This window comes from Candoia aspera, chromosome 1 (assembly GCF_035149785.1).
Source record: "Candoia aspera isolate rCanAsp1 chromosome 1, rCanAsp1.hap2, whole genome shotgun sequence".
Taxonomy (NCBI): Eukaryota; Metazoa; Chordata; class Lepidosauria; order Squamata; family Boidae; genus Candoia; species Candoia aspera.
Genome location: NC_086153.1, coordinates 200,717,913 through 200,733,922, shown reverse-complemented (window position 1 = coordinate 200,733,922; position 16,010 = coordinate 200,717,913). Strand labels below are relative to the sequence as shown.

Below are 16,010 nucleotides of genomic sequence, written 5' to 3'. Positions count from 1 at the left end.
TGGATGCATTTAGCCTAGGCTGGGAAATACGCCTTGCATGCTGTTTCTGTGAAATCCAATTTCCTTGTACTATGTTACTTGGGCCACCAGAGTTCCCTTGTCTCCAAAATTTCTCTATTCTCTTCAAACAGAATTCCTCTCCACAGGTTGTATGTGGAGAGACACTAACTATGTGCAAAACCTCCTGTTCTGGACACGCCACTCAGTCACTTGGCCATTTTTTGGAAGCTTCAGGATCAGAAGCCCTTCATGGTGTTCACTTTCCACTAACCTTCAGAAACTGCCAGACCACCCCTGGAATGGAGTGTGGTCCAGATCGACTGAGGACACATGGAATCTTCCAGAATTATCTGGATTGTTCCATCCTAGAATAGATTTTGCACAGAGATTTTCTTTCAGCCATGCTTCTCCTCCAACTGCTAGGTGCTGCCTGTATCATTTTTCTTTCATTCCTTTCCATTCTTCCACACGCACACACTGCTGCCTGCTCAGGAAGGAAGGATATCAGTTAGATTAGCTATGATGTGGAAAAGATAAGCATGCTGGAACAGAATCTGCTGGGAATAGGGAGAATTCAAATGTTCACTTCCCAGAGCGAGCCTCTTTCCCTAGACAGTCATTGTGGCTCCCTGGTCCTCATTAAACAGAATATATCCCACCCTCAGGGATATGACTGTATACACTGTGCAGCCTATTCTCTTCAGGCCTCTTCTGAGATACCTATAGTAACTATGGAAACATTACCTGTTTGCTGCTTATAACAGCCAACTATGATCACATAAAGTTACTACAACAGGCAAGCTGCCTCTGCGGGCAAAAAAAAAAATCTGGTACAACAGCATTATTCTTACAGGGTTCTCTATTCCTTCCATGAAGTTAACCAACCCTTGGTGTTCTAGCCCCACTGCTACACCTCAAGCTCTAGTTCCCATTCTTCAGATATTGTAAGAATATTCTGTGATGCTACAGTGCCTTTGGGGAATTCATAAAAATCTGGAAGAATTCATTTGAGTTCACTGCAATTATCTACATACTCACAACACTATAAACCTGTAAGGGAGAGCCAGTGTCTCAGTTACTAAAACAGACCTATATTGCTTTCCTGTTAATCTTTTAACCTCCTACTTGTTTGACTTTGCTGTGACATATTCTATACTGCAAGATCTCAGACGAAGGAGTTACTTCCTTGCATTCTGCAAGGTGTTCAACAGACTGACAACAGGATATAAATATATAATATATGCATACATATTGATCAACTGAGTTTACCTTAAGTCATAAAGAATGGTTTATTAAATAAACCTTCAGTAGGTTCTTAAAGCACATTAAGCTATAAACCATGATCTGCAAACCAGAATAGCCGGATTTGCACAACATACTATACCTAATTCAAACCTTCCCCATTATGGCTTAGTTCAATGTGGGAAGCTGATCATTATCAGAAGCATTTTTCTTTCCCACAAGATATCATTGTAGGCCTTTCATTTTTAAAAATATTTTTATTAATAGGTTTTACATAGATAATAAAAGAAAGGGAAGGAGGGAGGGAGGAAATATAGCAAGGTAAATGTGGGAAAGGGAAGGGAAGGGAAGGGAAGGGAAGGGAAGGGAAAAGCAGATAAAAAAGAAGAAAATAAAAAGAAAGCATGAAATATATATATATATATATAGAGAGAGAGAGAGAGAGAGAGAGAGAGATGGCTTCCGATATCCTTCTTGGCAGTTAAACATACAATTCTCTAATCAAGCCTCTCTAAAATTGCATCATAACTCCCTTCTTTCTATAACCTATTCTTTCTAATCATCAAATCATAAATCACCAAATCAATTTCTTTCTCATGCAAAAAGTCCATAAGGGGTTTCCAGTCATTGATGAATGCCAGTAATTGTAGGCCTTTCATGAGGAATATAGCTTCTTTATCTGGGAGTAAGATACATAGGGCCACATCACAGTCTAATTTTCCTTCATCCACAATTCATTTCAGTAGTCAAAAAAAACCAACACAGCTCCTAATAATATAAAAGGTTTTAAGTAACAGTTGCAATGGATCTATCCTTCATTATCCTACACCAGGATGAACACCCTGGAGATCTCCAACTATTGCCAAAGAATACCCATTACTCTGATTACAGCTGGGACTGATATAATCTGAAGGTTTCTAACAGACTCCTCACCCTTGCAATATAAGAAACATTAAGACAAAATCCAGAAAAGGCATTTCACTGAGATCTAGAAAGCTCTCTTTTGCAGTTTACAAACAAACCTGCAATATTAGTTTCAGCTACTCTTGTGTCCAAGTGGCACAAGCGGTAAGTGTGCTTTTAAGTAACACATTGGATCCTTTCCAGGGAGTTATGTACATAGCTCCAGGCATTTTTACTCCTCCTCACCCCCACCCCCACCCCCAATTAAAAGAGCAAAAGTCCTCCTGTGCACCAAGTTGTACCTGGGATGTCCCAGGGTAGTTGCCAGGGGCAGGACACAGGTTCATAGTTCAAAAAGAAGGACAGTGGTTGTATATCTAATGTGAGCATGCAAAAACCTAGGTACCTTTCAACTGCACTCTAGGTTGTACCCACACTGTACCAACAATAACAGCCTTCCTTCCTTGCTTCCCCAGATGAGATAACCTGATCATGTATCCTGTATTCTTCATAATCCCTAATTCCCAGGTCATGCTCCAAGGGCAACCATAAAAAGGTCAAAAGAAATGGTTAAACTGTTTTGATAGTCTCCCTATCAGTCCTAACGATATCACCATCATCATCATTTTGTGATAGTGTCCTTGTTAACTAGCTGTCATCCACACACAGAAGCTGGGTTTGGCCCACACACTAGCTAGGCTCAGTTGGGGTTTCATAGTTTGTGGCTCAGTGTGTTGGGGAAACCGCAACCTCAGCATCCTATATGAACCAGGTTATCACAGGAAACCACACAAAGATTTTATTTATTTGGGCATAGTATTTTGCTTTGCAACAGAATTTGTATATCATTAACCCAGGTTTAGGGTATTGTATGATCCCAGCCAATGAGTGCTGTATTATTTCTCTGCTGCACAGAGAACAGCAGTCAGAGCTGTAGCTTTTAACTGTACGTACACTTACTCCTTGTTTAGCGATCAAGTTCCATTCCAGAAACCAGGTTGTTAAGTGAAATGGTTGCTAAGTGAATACATGACAGAGAGACAGGGATGCTGTGTGCTGCAAAGATCACTGGTTGCTGCCATCGCATTCAGACAAAGTTCCCACATACAGCTACGCCAGAGTTGCTCACACTCCGGTATGTGTTGTTGTCAAGTACACAAGTTTTGGTTGTAAATGTGTGCATTGGTCAGAAAATGAATTTTTTTATTACAAATGATTAACGGTATTTACAAATGGCTGCTAACCAAGGTAGTCACCAAACGAGGAGAGGCTCCATGTAGAAAAGTGGGTCAGTAAATGGGAACCTGTTCTTTTTCTAAGCCATTCAGGGCAGCACGAATTTAGTTCTTGGAACAGCCCTTAAAGTTAGGTTGAACGAGACTCCCTAGTGAACCTTCCATCTAAGTGTGTCTCAGCTTTCCCCAAACCATGCTGTGTGCCACATCTTGACAGCTTTCCCATGGTTTGCCCTGGCACCGTTCTGTACAGTCAGTAAGAAAGGGGACTATGCCATTCTCCGTATTTTATACATCACATTTTGGGCAATCTGATTAGAAAGAAAAACAAGGGAGCATTATTAGATGCTTAGCAACAGATCGTAAGACAAGGATTACTCACTGCCAACGTGCTGTCACCAACATTTGAGGCTATAAGCCCTTCAATTGTGCCATATTCTGCATCCCTTGAATTCAGCCTTTCCATATGGCGCTGCCGAATCTTTCTGATGATCAGCGCCGCTGCTGCAGAAAATACGATCAGCACCATAACAGGAGCCAGTATGAAAATGACAAGTGTTTCCATGGTGTAACCCACTGCTTCCCCTTGAGGTGGATGTCCTTCACAAAGAGAAACAACAAAAAGTACGATTAGGCAAAAGCTTAATGCTGATGATTTTGAGAAAGATGGTTTAAGAGGAAAACTGAGTAAAATCAAGAGTAAAGAGAGACTTCCTTAGGAAGGTGAGCACAAGCACAGGTGTCTCCCTTTGCAATGGAAGAGGATTCAGAAAGGAGGCGGTCAGACTGTGTGCTTGCTCTCCTCCCACTCTCTGGAAAAGGGCACTCAGGGATTTGGTGCAGGGGGGGGGAGGCAAAGTAGTGTACAAAAATATCCCATGGACACTCAGATTTGCATGTGGCAAATTTGGTGCCATAAGGGGTTACTGTACTATCAGTGAGAAAATAAAACAAACAAGAAGTACAAAGTGGTTCTCTCCAGTCTCATCACTGTAGAATCATCCATTAGTAAGATCAACTCTTCCTTGCCAGTTCTGCTGATCACCAGCCTCCTGCTTGGACATTTGTACCCTTTGCCCTAACCAAGAAGCAGGCAACCTTTCTTCTGTTGATAGAAAGAATGGGGGCTGCTCTACAAGCTAATGGTGGTTAAAAGAAAATACGGCAGATGAAGAACGAACATTTTTAATGTTCCAGTCGTTTACTGCTCTCAAACACACGTGACCGAGTTCTAATTTTGCACGTCACCATTATTCATCAATATGCTTAAATGAAGGCTCCTCCAACTATGGGTCATGATCTCCCAACCCCCAATGAATTCACAAGCAATTTAGAAAAGAATGGCAACTTTCTTCCAATCTGATCAGGCTTGTGCAGGCAGAGCAGGAGCGCTGCCCAAACTCACTCGTGCTTTACCTGGACGAGCATGTAGATTTGGATCTCCTACGAAGCCTGCCAAAGGAACAAGGGAAGACTAAACGGTAAAAGGTTCTCCCTCTCTAAGGTCTCTTTAAAAATATAACAAAAAAGGTTTCACCTTTTGTTGGTAGCTCGGCTGTTATGTTAATGTTACACAGGTCCCCTTGACAGCATTCAACTGCTTGGTCTGAAGATGGAGGCGTTCTGCACGTCATCTTCCCCTGTTCATAGACTTGGAAGCAACCCTTCTGATACACTCTAGCACCATTATTGATGCTCAGGGAGGAAAAGCACCTATGTCCTCTGCAGCGGACTCCGTTCACACATGACATGCCTTCGCACACGCATTCATAGTCAGTCATTAATTTTAGCTCGTCATCTGTGGAAAGGGGGAGGCATACCACTTCATTAAGCCAAGTGCATGCAAACAAATGCATTCTGATACATTTTGACAACAACAACAACAAGAGTTTGGTTCTCTGATTCTGTGGACATTTTGCGGAATCCATTCCTCCCTCTTGGTCCAGCTATAGAGCATTAGCGTTCCATGAAACTGCAAACTGTTCAGCATTTGTGTACTCTGTTGAGCCTATGTTTTAAGGTTAAATTAAGCAGAACATGCTAAGCCAAAATGTGCTTTGTTTGTTTTGGCTTAGCACGAGGGTAGGAACTCAGCTACCGGTTTGCAAACCACTGCTTAGAATTTAGTGTATGTGCAGGCCCAACTGTGGTTTACTCAACAAACTGTCCTTAATCAAACCATGGCATAGCATGACATGTAGGCAAGGCCACTCAGGAGAGCAGGGTATGCTTGCCAGGTGTCTTCAGTTTTCCATCAAAAGGTGTAGAATTCAATAACAGTGAATATAAATGGGCATGGAAATATCCTACAAATTCTTTTAATTTTCCTGATGTAAAAGCAAAATGTCCTGTCTTATTGGACCTAATTTCTAAAATTCATTCTACAGGTTTAATCATAAATCACAATTGTCTCTGTTCATACAACACTCTAAGCCTAAGCCAAACCCAAACCCATCACATTATGTACGAATGAAACATACGTACATAACTGGATGTCTACTGTAAAAGCCACCTTCAAAACACAAGCTTGATTCAAATATCATGCTAAGCCATAATGTGGTTTTCTTGATTTAGGTACAAAGGCTTGTATAAGTTGGTTCAGTATATGTGAATCCACCCATAGATTCCAATCCTGGCTTGTCATCCATCTGTATCTTCTCAAAGGATATACTGAATTACATTTAGAAAAATCAGGATGAAGGAATCATATTTATCTAATTTTCATCAAGCAAACAGCCTTGGGGAGAGGCAGAATGGATCCACCCGGCACACTTAGAATAGGATGTAGGGGACAAAACATGTAAAATATAACAATAAATGATACTCCTTATGTACCCACTTAGGGTGCATCATTCTCAAGGAAAGCCAGTGGACTGTGGCATATGGAGCAGAACATGCAACAAACACTTCCCAGCTCCAGGACTAAAAAAATAAAACAACATAGCCAAGTAATAGTTTGATTATCTTTCTTGACACCCAAAATATGCTGTCTCTGATGGCTGACGTGGTTTGCCTAATAGTAGGGCTGGCCCTGCCAGCAGGATATGAATTTTCAATTATGGGCAAGAGAAAGTTCCCACTGTAGAGTATAGGCATGTTTTGAAAGGATCAGGGATTGCAACTAAACGCCCCAACCTTCTGGGGATCTGCTGAAAATCACCTGCTGATCGGAGGATATCACCAAGGGGCCGTGGCCTTTGGGGTTTCAAGGGTAAGAATGGCAGTTGGAGGCTCCAACCCTTAAATCTGTGAGAAACACACACACACACACACACACACAAAATGAAGTTGCCCCATGAAATAGTGGTTTCAGATCTTTTGAAGGGGGTGGAGGATGGGAACAGGAATGTGAGGATGGATCCTGCATCTTGAAAATGTTCTGCAGACCACTTTGGGATCCTATAGCTCTGATGTCCTGGAGATATGCAGGAATTGTGTATGTACATAGTTCAAACACACATACTGAAACCAATTGGTAATCAGCCAAATTACATTTTTATAAAATGAGTGCTAAGCTATGTTTGGAAACAGTAAAGAGAACATTATTCTGCAAGGTGCCTTGTTGGCAAAGCAATAGAAACGTGTGTGTGTGTACACATGTGTGTGTATGTATATATAATCAAAGCTATACTGTTTTAAACTTGAGAAAAAAGAACATATGGTTCTGAAGCAAAAACAGGGCTAATTACATAAAGCAGCATCTAAAAATAACTCATGGCATGGGCCCTGATTTTCAGTTCTGGCACATGTTTTATTTCCTGATTGTGATTCCATGGCTTTGTATTTTAAAACTGCAGTTCCAAAACAAATCTGATTTGTCAATAAACAATCAAAGTGGAGTCCTTGGTGCTCCCTGAGCTTGGTTGTTTGCTTGCAGATGTTTCATCACCCAACCAGGTAACATCATTAGTGCGAGCACTGATGATGTTATCTAGTTGGGTAATGAAATGTCTGCAAGCAAACAACCAAGCCCAGAGAGTACTAAGGACCCCACAGTTCAACCCTGAGCTACATATAGTCTTTTCTATTGAAACAATCAAAGTCTCTACCTCCTAATTGATTGATTGACTGATTATGCACCATCAAGTCATTGTCGACTCTTATTGACCACATAGATAGATTTTTTCCATGACAGTCTATCCCTAACCTGGTCTTTCAGGTCTTCTAACAGTGCACACATTGCCACTGTAACTAAGTCCATCCACCTTGCTGCTAGTCATCCTCTTGTCTTTCCTTCCACCTTTCCCAGCATTAGAGCCTTTTCCAGAGAGCTAGGTCTTTGCGTAATTTGAGCCTGATTATTAGTATCTCAAGAGAGAACTCTGGGTTGATTTGTTCAATGATCCAACAGTTTAATTTCTTGGCTGTCCACAGTCTGCCCCCTAAACTAGGACCTATTTAGAGTAGGTTAAAATCACATTCATTTTCATGGCCCAAGAACCAAACAGAAACAATGTAGTCCACTTCCTGTATTCTCATTACTGAGCTCATCTCTACTCCATCAGACAGAGCTCCTGATGTTTGGACAGCCTGGGAGCAACCTATCCAAATCATGTAGCCAAGAAATTCCTGAGCCCTCTGCTCAATTACATCTCTGTGTAGCAATAATTGCTGGTAGTATCTCAGTATGATGTACTTTGGAAGACACACTGTATAAACAGGGGCAAACAACTCTACTTTCCCTTGGACATTTTTCCAGACAGAAGTATGCTTTGGTTTCCCTTTGGTTGGTCTATTCAGAAAAAGTATATGTGTTTTTGTAAAGCATTGCCTGTTTGTCATGGAACAACACACGCTATACCAAGCGTACTTCACAGTAATGTATGCACGCTCTGTGCATTTCTCAGCACATTTTTCTTTGTTTTGTTTGTGCAACTCGGTCAGAATTCTGGGAGTTCAAGTCCACACCTCTTCAAGTTGCCAAGGTTGAGAAACACTGCCATTGACTAAGCAATTCTTTTCCTACAATGTCTAGAAAGGGCAAGGAGTTTTTAACAAACTGAATGGATTTGTAAAAAAAATCTAAATGAAGCTTCTCATTCATAAACAATTCACCTGGTAGATGCTGTTTTTAACAACTTCCACCTGTTATGAACTCCAGCATTTTCTCTGGAGGTCAGAGGGCCCCAGTCAGCAGATCTGACACACCCACTGAGGAGGAGGGGAATGCCTGCTTAATAAATAGAAAGGCACTTGCTTAATGTTGCTTCTAGTGCCAGACAGGGTTTCCTTTGTTAAAACAGTCACTGTCTGTTCTGCAGTTGAGTGAGCCCCAGGTAGTGTCAACTGGTGCTGGGTTTTACCACCTGCGATCAATACTTGGTGATCATGTTATTTGTTCTTGCTACACAATGCCAGTGGAAATCTATGGGCCTGAATGATTCAGTTAATATCCTGATCACAGAGACAGTAAGACTCCAAGCAAGCACATAAATAGAACTCCTGTTTGCTGCACACGTTGCGTCTAATGAAAAGGGAGGCAGCTGAAGCAAGCTACACATCCTGCAGGTGGTGAAAGTGCTAAGAAGGGCAAAAATTTGGAAAGAGTCTGGTAGACTCCTTCTGATTTGTTTACTACCATAGACCAGTGTTTCTCAACCATGGCAATTTGAAGAGGTGTGGACTTCCATTCCCAGAATTCCCCAGCCAGCATTGCTGGCTGGGGAATTCTGGGAGTGGAAGTCCACACCTCTTCAAGCTGCCAAGGTTGAGAAACACTGCCATTGACTAAGCAATTCTTTTCCTACAATGTCTAGAAAGGGAAAGGAGTTTTTAACAACTCATCTCCTACATCTGAAAAATTTGAGCCACTGCAACACCAAATTGGACCATCCTCCCCAAAAGAACTTTCACTTTGCCCAAATTTGCTACCTGTACAACAGAATCATAACAATTATGAGATTTATTCTCAAAACACACAGACACCCAAACACAGATAAAGCCAGATTCACACACAATACTAAGCCATAATGCGGTTCAGTTTTTCACATACCCCTTCCACGCATTATAGCCGGATCAGGCTACTATAATTGATTCCACAAACCATACTTTAAACAGTGCTGACTTACCATTAAATGTGAACCAGACAAACTGTCTTCTAATAAGCCAAACCAAATGCTAGATGAAAGTACAAGGGCTTCTGTTGGTGGCCAATCAACATCAGAGAGACCACTGAGCAGCTCTCTAGGACAAGAGATACCACTTTCTAGGAGCTATAACAGTTCACATAAATTTCACAGCCGTCCCCACCTCTGAAGGCAGACTAGCACCCTGATAATCTAAGCAAATCAAGTACTGCCTGCCACATGAAACCATCCTTAAGAAACCTGGAGTCAAACTGTTTGGAAATTCTTCATTTTAAACTGAACTCACAAGTATAGCCAAAACCATTAAATTGAATACAACAATGAAGCTGCTATGAGAGCAAGATAAAAAATGCAATGCTTTTATCTATTGCCCTGCAATGACTTGGATTCAGAAAACCAGTATCACTCACAAATCTTCACGGTTGCATCACTATCACACTCTTGAATATCATGCCCAAGAACAGAATATTTGGGACCACCCTACCATTACCTAAAACAAAATAGTCTTTTTTTCCCCCCAGAATTATCTGAAAATTGTTTGTAGGCTTAGTTTCATACCTCCAAAGTTTCGGTCTACACTAGGCTGCACAATTTCCAAAATATGACAAATTGACGGTTAATTAAAGGTTTATTTAAAACTACTGTTGTCAGTGAAGAATTTAGGGTGGAATAGGTACAAACAACTTCATTACTGAAGCTGTCTTGTAAATCAGTCACATGAGGCCCCCGAGAAACATCTCTCCTCTACTCCCCAAAGCCACTGTGAAGGAGAACAGCTGTCCTCATTCTGAAAAGATTTATAAGCTGAGATGTATGAATGAAATACAACCAACATCAACAAAAACCAGATTGGATTTGCCAAAAGCTTTCCTACATTATCACTCTACCTGTCATCCCTGTTGTGTCCACTGCTCTCTGCACCCGAGGAAACTAGGAACTTCCTAGTTCAAAGGAACACTGCAGAGAAATCATATAAATACTGTAGCTCCAGCTATTTTGTCATTGAAGAAGGTGGGTAAAACCTTGCCAAAACTATAAGCCAAGCAGTAAGAACCCGTCAAAAGAACTGTTTGAAGTTCACTGAGATCAGGGGTGCAGAAAGTACCTAGCAAATCTTTGTTTTTCAGAGGTCTGGGAGTTTTAAGGGGCAACATCCCCCTACCTCTTCCATTAAGGTCCAGCTTATATCCACTTTTGGAGTGCGGCAAATCAGCAAGCCACACAAAGTCTGGCGGGATCTCTGAGCCAACAGGAGTTGCCCTCTGCTAGTCTAAACTTACTCATTTCCTATAAAGGCCTATACCAATAAGCCATTTTAATTTTACAGCTTTGAGGTTCTAATAAGCCTAAATATGGCATTATTTCTGCCATTACAAGTTTACCAACATCCCATCAGGAACACAAATGCAAGTTCAACATATAACTTTCAAAATAAATGCAACCAAGTAACACTTATGATAGAGCCATAGCTGCTGGGAGGGCCATAAAATCCTGACTGTAGCATCTGATGAGGGGGCTTTGATATGAATATTGAAATCCTTCCCTCCTCTATTAAGAAAACTCGTTTTACAGGATGCCAACACCTCCCCTTCAAGCAGAGATGTTAAATTTCAAGAAATGTTGAAGCAATGGGGAAAAAATCTCCCTAAGATTTTGTGGGGGGAAAATGGGGGGGGGGAAAGGAAATAAACCTGTAATATTTTTAGCATATTTCACAGATATAAAACCACATTATTTCATATAATTTATTATGTACAACTTGGTTTGCTGATTAAAAATATGTTTGGTATGTAAATATGTAAAAGTACAGTTTGTGCTCAGGCAATAATTATGGAATTATTGATTAGAATGTACTTCTAAAAGTTTTTTTTTTAATGCAACAATATGCTGCTGAATCTGACAGAACATAGCACATCTTTATTTTAGCTCATTAGGAGATACAGACACATAAATGTTAATATTGTAAATGGAAGTAATCATTAACATTGTTGTAGTGAAGCAAAATCAAAAAAGTATTCTGGATTTGTCCTCCAGGTTATCAAACAGATACTGAAAGCATTAATTTTCAGAAAAAATTAAGCACAGTGGTATTAATGAAGGCTCAGAATACACATTTTGCCCCCTGAAACACCGCTTAATTGTCTTCCACCCCACCCACCCCTGCCCAAATCTGAAATAGTTCTGCTGTACCTATTGCTTCTGATACTTTATCACTTTCATGCTGATATTGAGCCAAGCTTTTTCTAGTTTTTCCTGTTAGTTGACTTCTTGATTTGGAAGAGTATCCCCATAAAAGAGCTTAGCTAGTTCATGGATGTCTAACTAAAACCAACATTAGTAAATATTATATAGTCTTTCTCCTTCCATTTTTTTCAGAAAACAGAAGGAAACAGACTCTTCCCACTTCCCTACTCCACATCTCTGAGCATGCCACCCATCTTAGCAAGTAGGCTTTTTAAGTTTATAGGACAGACATGGCTAGTCACAATTCTTCAGTCCTTAATAACTTTCTAATTGAATAGTAATTAAAAAAAAAGAACATTTCCACATCTTATTTATACTTATGAAATTCCTTTTAAACATATAAAGGAAGCCTACTCATGCAAGCCCACCCATTTTCTGGACTCCAGCAATTTTCTTAGCATAAGAATGGGGAACTTGCTGCACTTCAGCTGTTGCTGAACTATAGCTCCTGGTCCTGCTTGCTGGATGATGTTGTTCAGCAACATCAGGAGGCCTCAGGTCCTCCAAACCTGGTTTAGCAGTTCACGGGACAAGTATTTTTGATACTTTCCATAGATGTTATCTGCACTTTTTAACTGTAAGGTGCTATTAGAATGAAATTGGTGGGTATTACAAAATTATATATCATCTTGATTATATTAATACAATGTATTTTAGATTATGCTGACATCACATCATTTATTGATGAATTCCCTCCTCTCCTCTTTGTTCTACTACTTGAGGGTAAAAATAGTTATTCTGATCTTTAAAGACTTCAGTGATGTAAATCAGGGCTATAACACCATGGTTGCATCTTCATGATTTCTGTATAGGAAAATCAATGTGAACTTTGGAAAAACATAAAAGCAACCAACAAGCAAAGTTGCCTTGTCAGCTTTCTGCATCATTTCTGGATGTTTATAGGCATATTTGACTTAACCCACAACTTTTCTGAATCTGTAACTCTCTGACCAAACTAATAATTAAATTGGCTTCATAAAGTGTAACTTTATGACACTATCATTGAATTTTCCATATTCCTTGCAGTTTTGCAACAGTACACAATTCTGAGATTTAACTTGTTCAAAGGACCTCTAAATAGAAGTTTTAAAAATTTGTTCTTTCCACTGTGGATACTCATGTCCTCTTATTTGTCATAACAGAATAAATTATACATCAAACAGATTGTATATTGATTCACATTCCTTACATTTTAATAATGTCTTTTTTTAAAGAGTCCCTTTGTATGCTTCAACCTGTTCTGCAACTGACAAATTTATAACTTGTCTTTTTTTTTCCTTTGCAAAAGAACACCTGGGCATATCTTTAACCACTTGTCTTGGGAGAAGGGAACTGTAAAACCTCTGGCTTTAATAGGCATTCCACTTTTTTCATGCTGCTTCTATATGGAATTAGACTTAAATAGCAACATGACTTGTTCTAACATACCAACTGAACTAACAAATGCTGTACAAAATAACACAGCAGGCATTACAAAATGTATTACTCTATCAGTCATGCTGTGACACAGTTTGCAGTATTTGTAAGTATTTGAATATTTAGCTTTTTTGCTTAAGTTTTCTGTCCTGGCAAATCCTTGTTTTCATGTGTATTTATTGAAATTGGTATGTTGAAGGGAAAAAGAAAACTACAGTTGAAAGTTCTGCCTAAGAGCAGTATGATAAGCCTGTCTGTAATAATCTGTAAAAAAGGCTTTAAAATATATTTTATTATATCATTGAAAACTGTGTGGTTCAGCCTGACAAACTGGGAATATCCTCGTAATAGATGTTATATAAACATGCTATACAATTCTTCTGTTGCTAGGGCCAAGACACTCCTTCTCTATCTCTCACACATGTGCACAGAAAAGTGGGATGTGCAAAATGTGTTAATCTGGGAACATTCCAGAGAATTCTAGAGGTTCCATTTCCTTCTGACCATATTGTAAATCCTATGTTCCAGGGTGGTCTGGCCCAAAACCAGGCTTGTTTCATCCAGAACACTATGTCTATTCCTAGGTCAACAAATTCTGCACATCACAGGTTGGAGAGAAAGGCAACGTGGAAGGCTGTTCATGGTTCCTGAGTTGCAGGTTCACGTCCCCATATTCAGAGACCAAAAAACAAAAAGCATAATATGTTCGAAATCGTAAATGGAAAATGTCCCCCCACCACCACCAAAAGTGAAGGTATTTCCTCATAATGCATGACACACACTTATCAAGCTTTGCCTGCAAGTGGTGAAAAGAGATCAAGAAGAAGGCTGGGTTAGAAGATTTCTTCCCAATTTTCCAAAAGATAGATAATTAGAAACTAGACACAGTCTTAGGTGACACCATCCTATGACAGGATTGTGCTACAGTGTTTTACCTGTCCTAAGGAAAAGCAGAACTGTTCAAGTTGTCTGAACAGGATATTGGCTAGGAAAGAAACACCTAATGGTTCCTGGACCAAGGGAAGACATGTAGGATTTAAAATAAATCTCTGTGTATGAGTGTGCATGGACATACCTACATATGTAACTATCATTTATGACCATCAGGCTTCTAATGCAATATATGATTGCTACAAGCCTCATTCTTGGAGGCACTGATTTCTATTTTTTAAGTTGCTTCCTATGGATAACTTCAGGGTAGATAATAAATCCTTCATTGTCCAATCATCCCAGAAGCTGCTTCTTGCAATCTTATGCTACTACAGCTTTAAAGGCTGAGAACTCTTACAAACAAAAAGGTCCCTCTTACTGAGGTTAAGTAATACCTGACCTTATAAACATTGGGAATCTAGCAAGATAAAAGGAAGTTTGTACAATGGGTACCACTAGACATTCCTCCCCTATCAAAGACTTTCACTTATGTTCATTTCAGAATAAAGCAAGTCTGTACTCAAGGAATAAATCTTATCACTAATTTAAAGAGGGTGGAAGGGAATATGAAACACAAGGCACTCATTTCATACCACAAAAATGGACATATTCAAAACACAACTCCCACAAAACATGAAGGGGCTTTTAGGAGAGGAAGAACCAAATTTTACACCTACTTTCACCACTAACTTTAGCTAAACCGCTTACTGCTTTGTTTCTTGGTGACATGTTTACTGATGGCACAATAGTGTTTGTGCCAATAACCTATTTATATATCCTGACAAGTTCCTCTGGGCTGAATGGCCTTATTTTTCCTCCTAAACCAATTTCTTTAAGGAAAAAAACCACAGCAAGACATAAAGAGATTCCAGCTACAAAGTATTTGTTTGTTTGTTTGTTTGTTTGTTGGGTTTATATGTCCCTTCAATCCCTAGATTTTAAGCAGATTACAACAATGTACAATAAATAGATTTAAAACATCCCAAAAGACCCACATTCGTATTACAGACAAACCTAACACTGCATTCGCAATTCCATATCCTGGGTTCGGCCTCCATCATCTCCTCACTCTTCATTTCTGAAGGCCCTGCTAAGAGCTAGGTCTTAACTGCCTTCCAAAATGACATCAGGAACAGGGCCATCCTTACTGACAGGGATAAATCTGATGGTACAGTAGTTGGGAGAGGTACATGCACAAAATCTTAGGCGTGGACCCAAGCACATTTTTTTATTTTTATTTTTTTGTTGATCCAGAAAGAGAGATGGAATTCCCTATTTTTCCAGGATGCAGAATTGAAAGCAGTCATTTTGGCCATCCACCCTTCTGCTTAGCACAGGAATTCAGATTATAATGAATCATGGAAGAACAGAGTCAGAAGGAGCTTGAGATAATATGTGACCTCCATCTCTGCATTGCTAATTGGAGCAAAGAACCAAAAACGAATATACAACATGAATGGGCTGGTTTGTAGTTAGCTCTTCTCACTGAATCAGTATATACAAACACAACAGCAGATCTGACTGATATGAACTGAAACCCAAATACTCACCAGCCTTGCTCGGTGAAGGAAAAACTATCATCACTAGAAAGGGAACAATCATAAGTCCATTTATCATTGTAGATCTAGAGAAAAGAGGAAAAATATTCTTGCTTTAAAAATAAAATCACAACTACTCAACATACCTTTGCCTGAATTCCAATTGCATTCGATGGTTCTATGTTGTTCAATCATCAAGTTTGAGCACCTTCCCTCAGGGCCGCAACTGGGGGGGGCAAGAAGGGCATCTGCCCCGGGCGCCGCGCTGGGGGGGGGGGTACCAAAATGGGCATGGAATCCATGTTTGCCCCGGGGTGACACAAACCCTAGTTGTAGCCCTGCCTTCCCTACTTCATTTAACAATCATTTGACAGACATCAAGAGTTTGTAAGAGGCTAGGTTCTGAAACACAAAAA

At 39.9% G+C, this 16,010-nt stretch overlaps 1 protein-coding gene across 1 annotated transcript in view; it reads right to left on the bottom strand.

Moving 5' to 3' along the window:
• Window positions 1-16,010, bottom strand: part of ACVR1 (activin A receptor type 1) — a 75,352-nt gene that overhangs the window by 21,124 nt on the left and 38,218 nt on the right. Inside the window, exons 3-5 of the mRNA XM_063318343.1 lie at window positions 15,607-15,680; window positions 4,918-5,178; window positions 3,763-3,980 (exon numbers count right to left, since the gene is read on the bottom strand). Of these exons, the coding sequence (XP_063174413.1) occupies window positions 3,763-3,980; window positions 4,918-5,178; window positions 15,607-15,680 (553 nt within the window). The remainder of the gene's footprint in view (window positions 1-3,762; window positions 3,981-4,917; window positions 5,179-15,606; window positions 15,681-16,010) is intronic.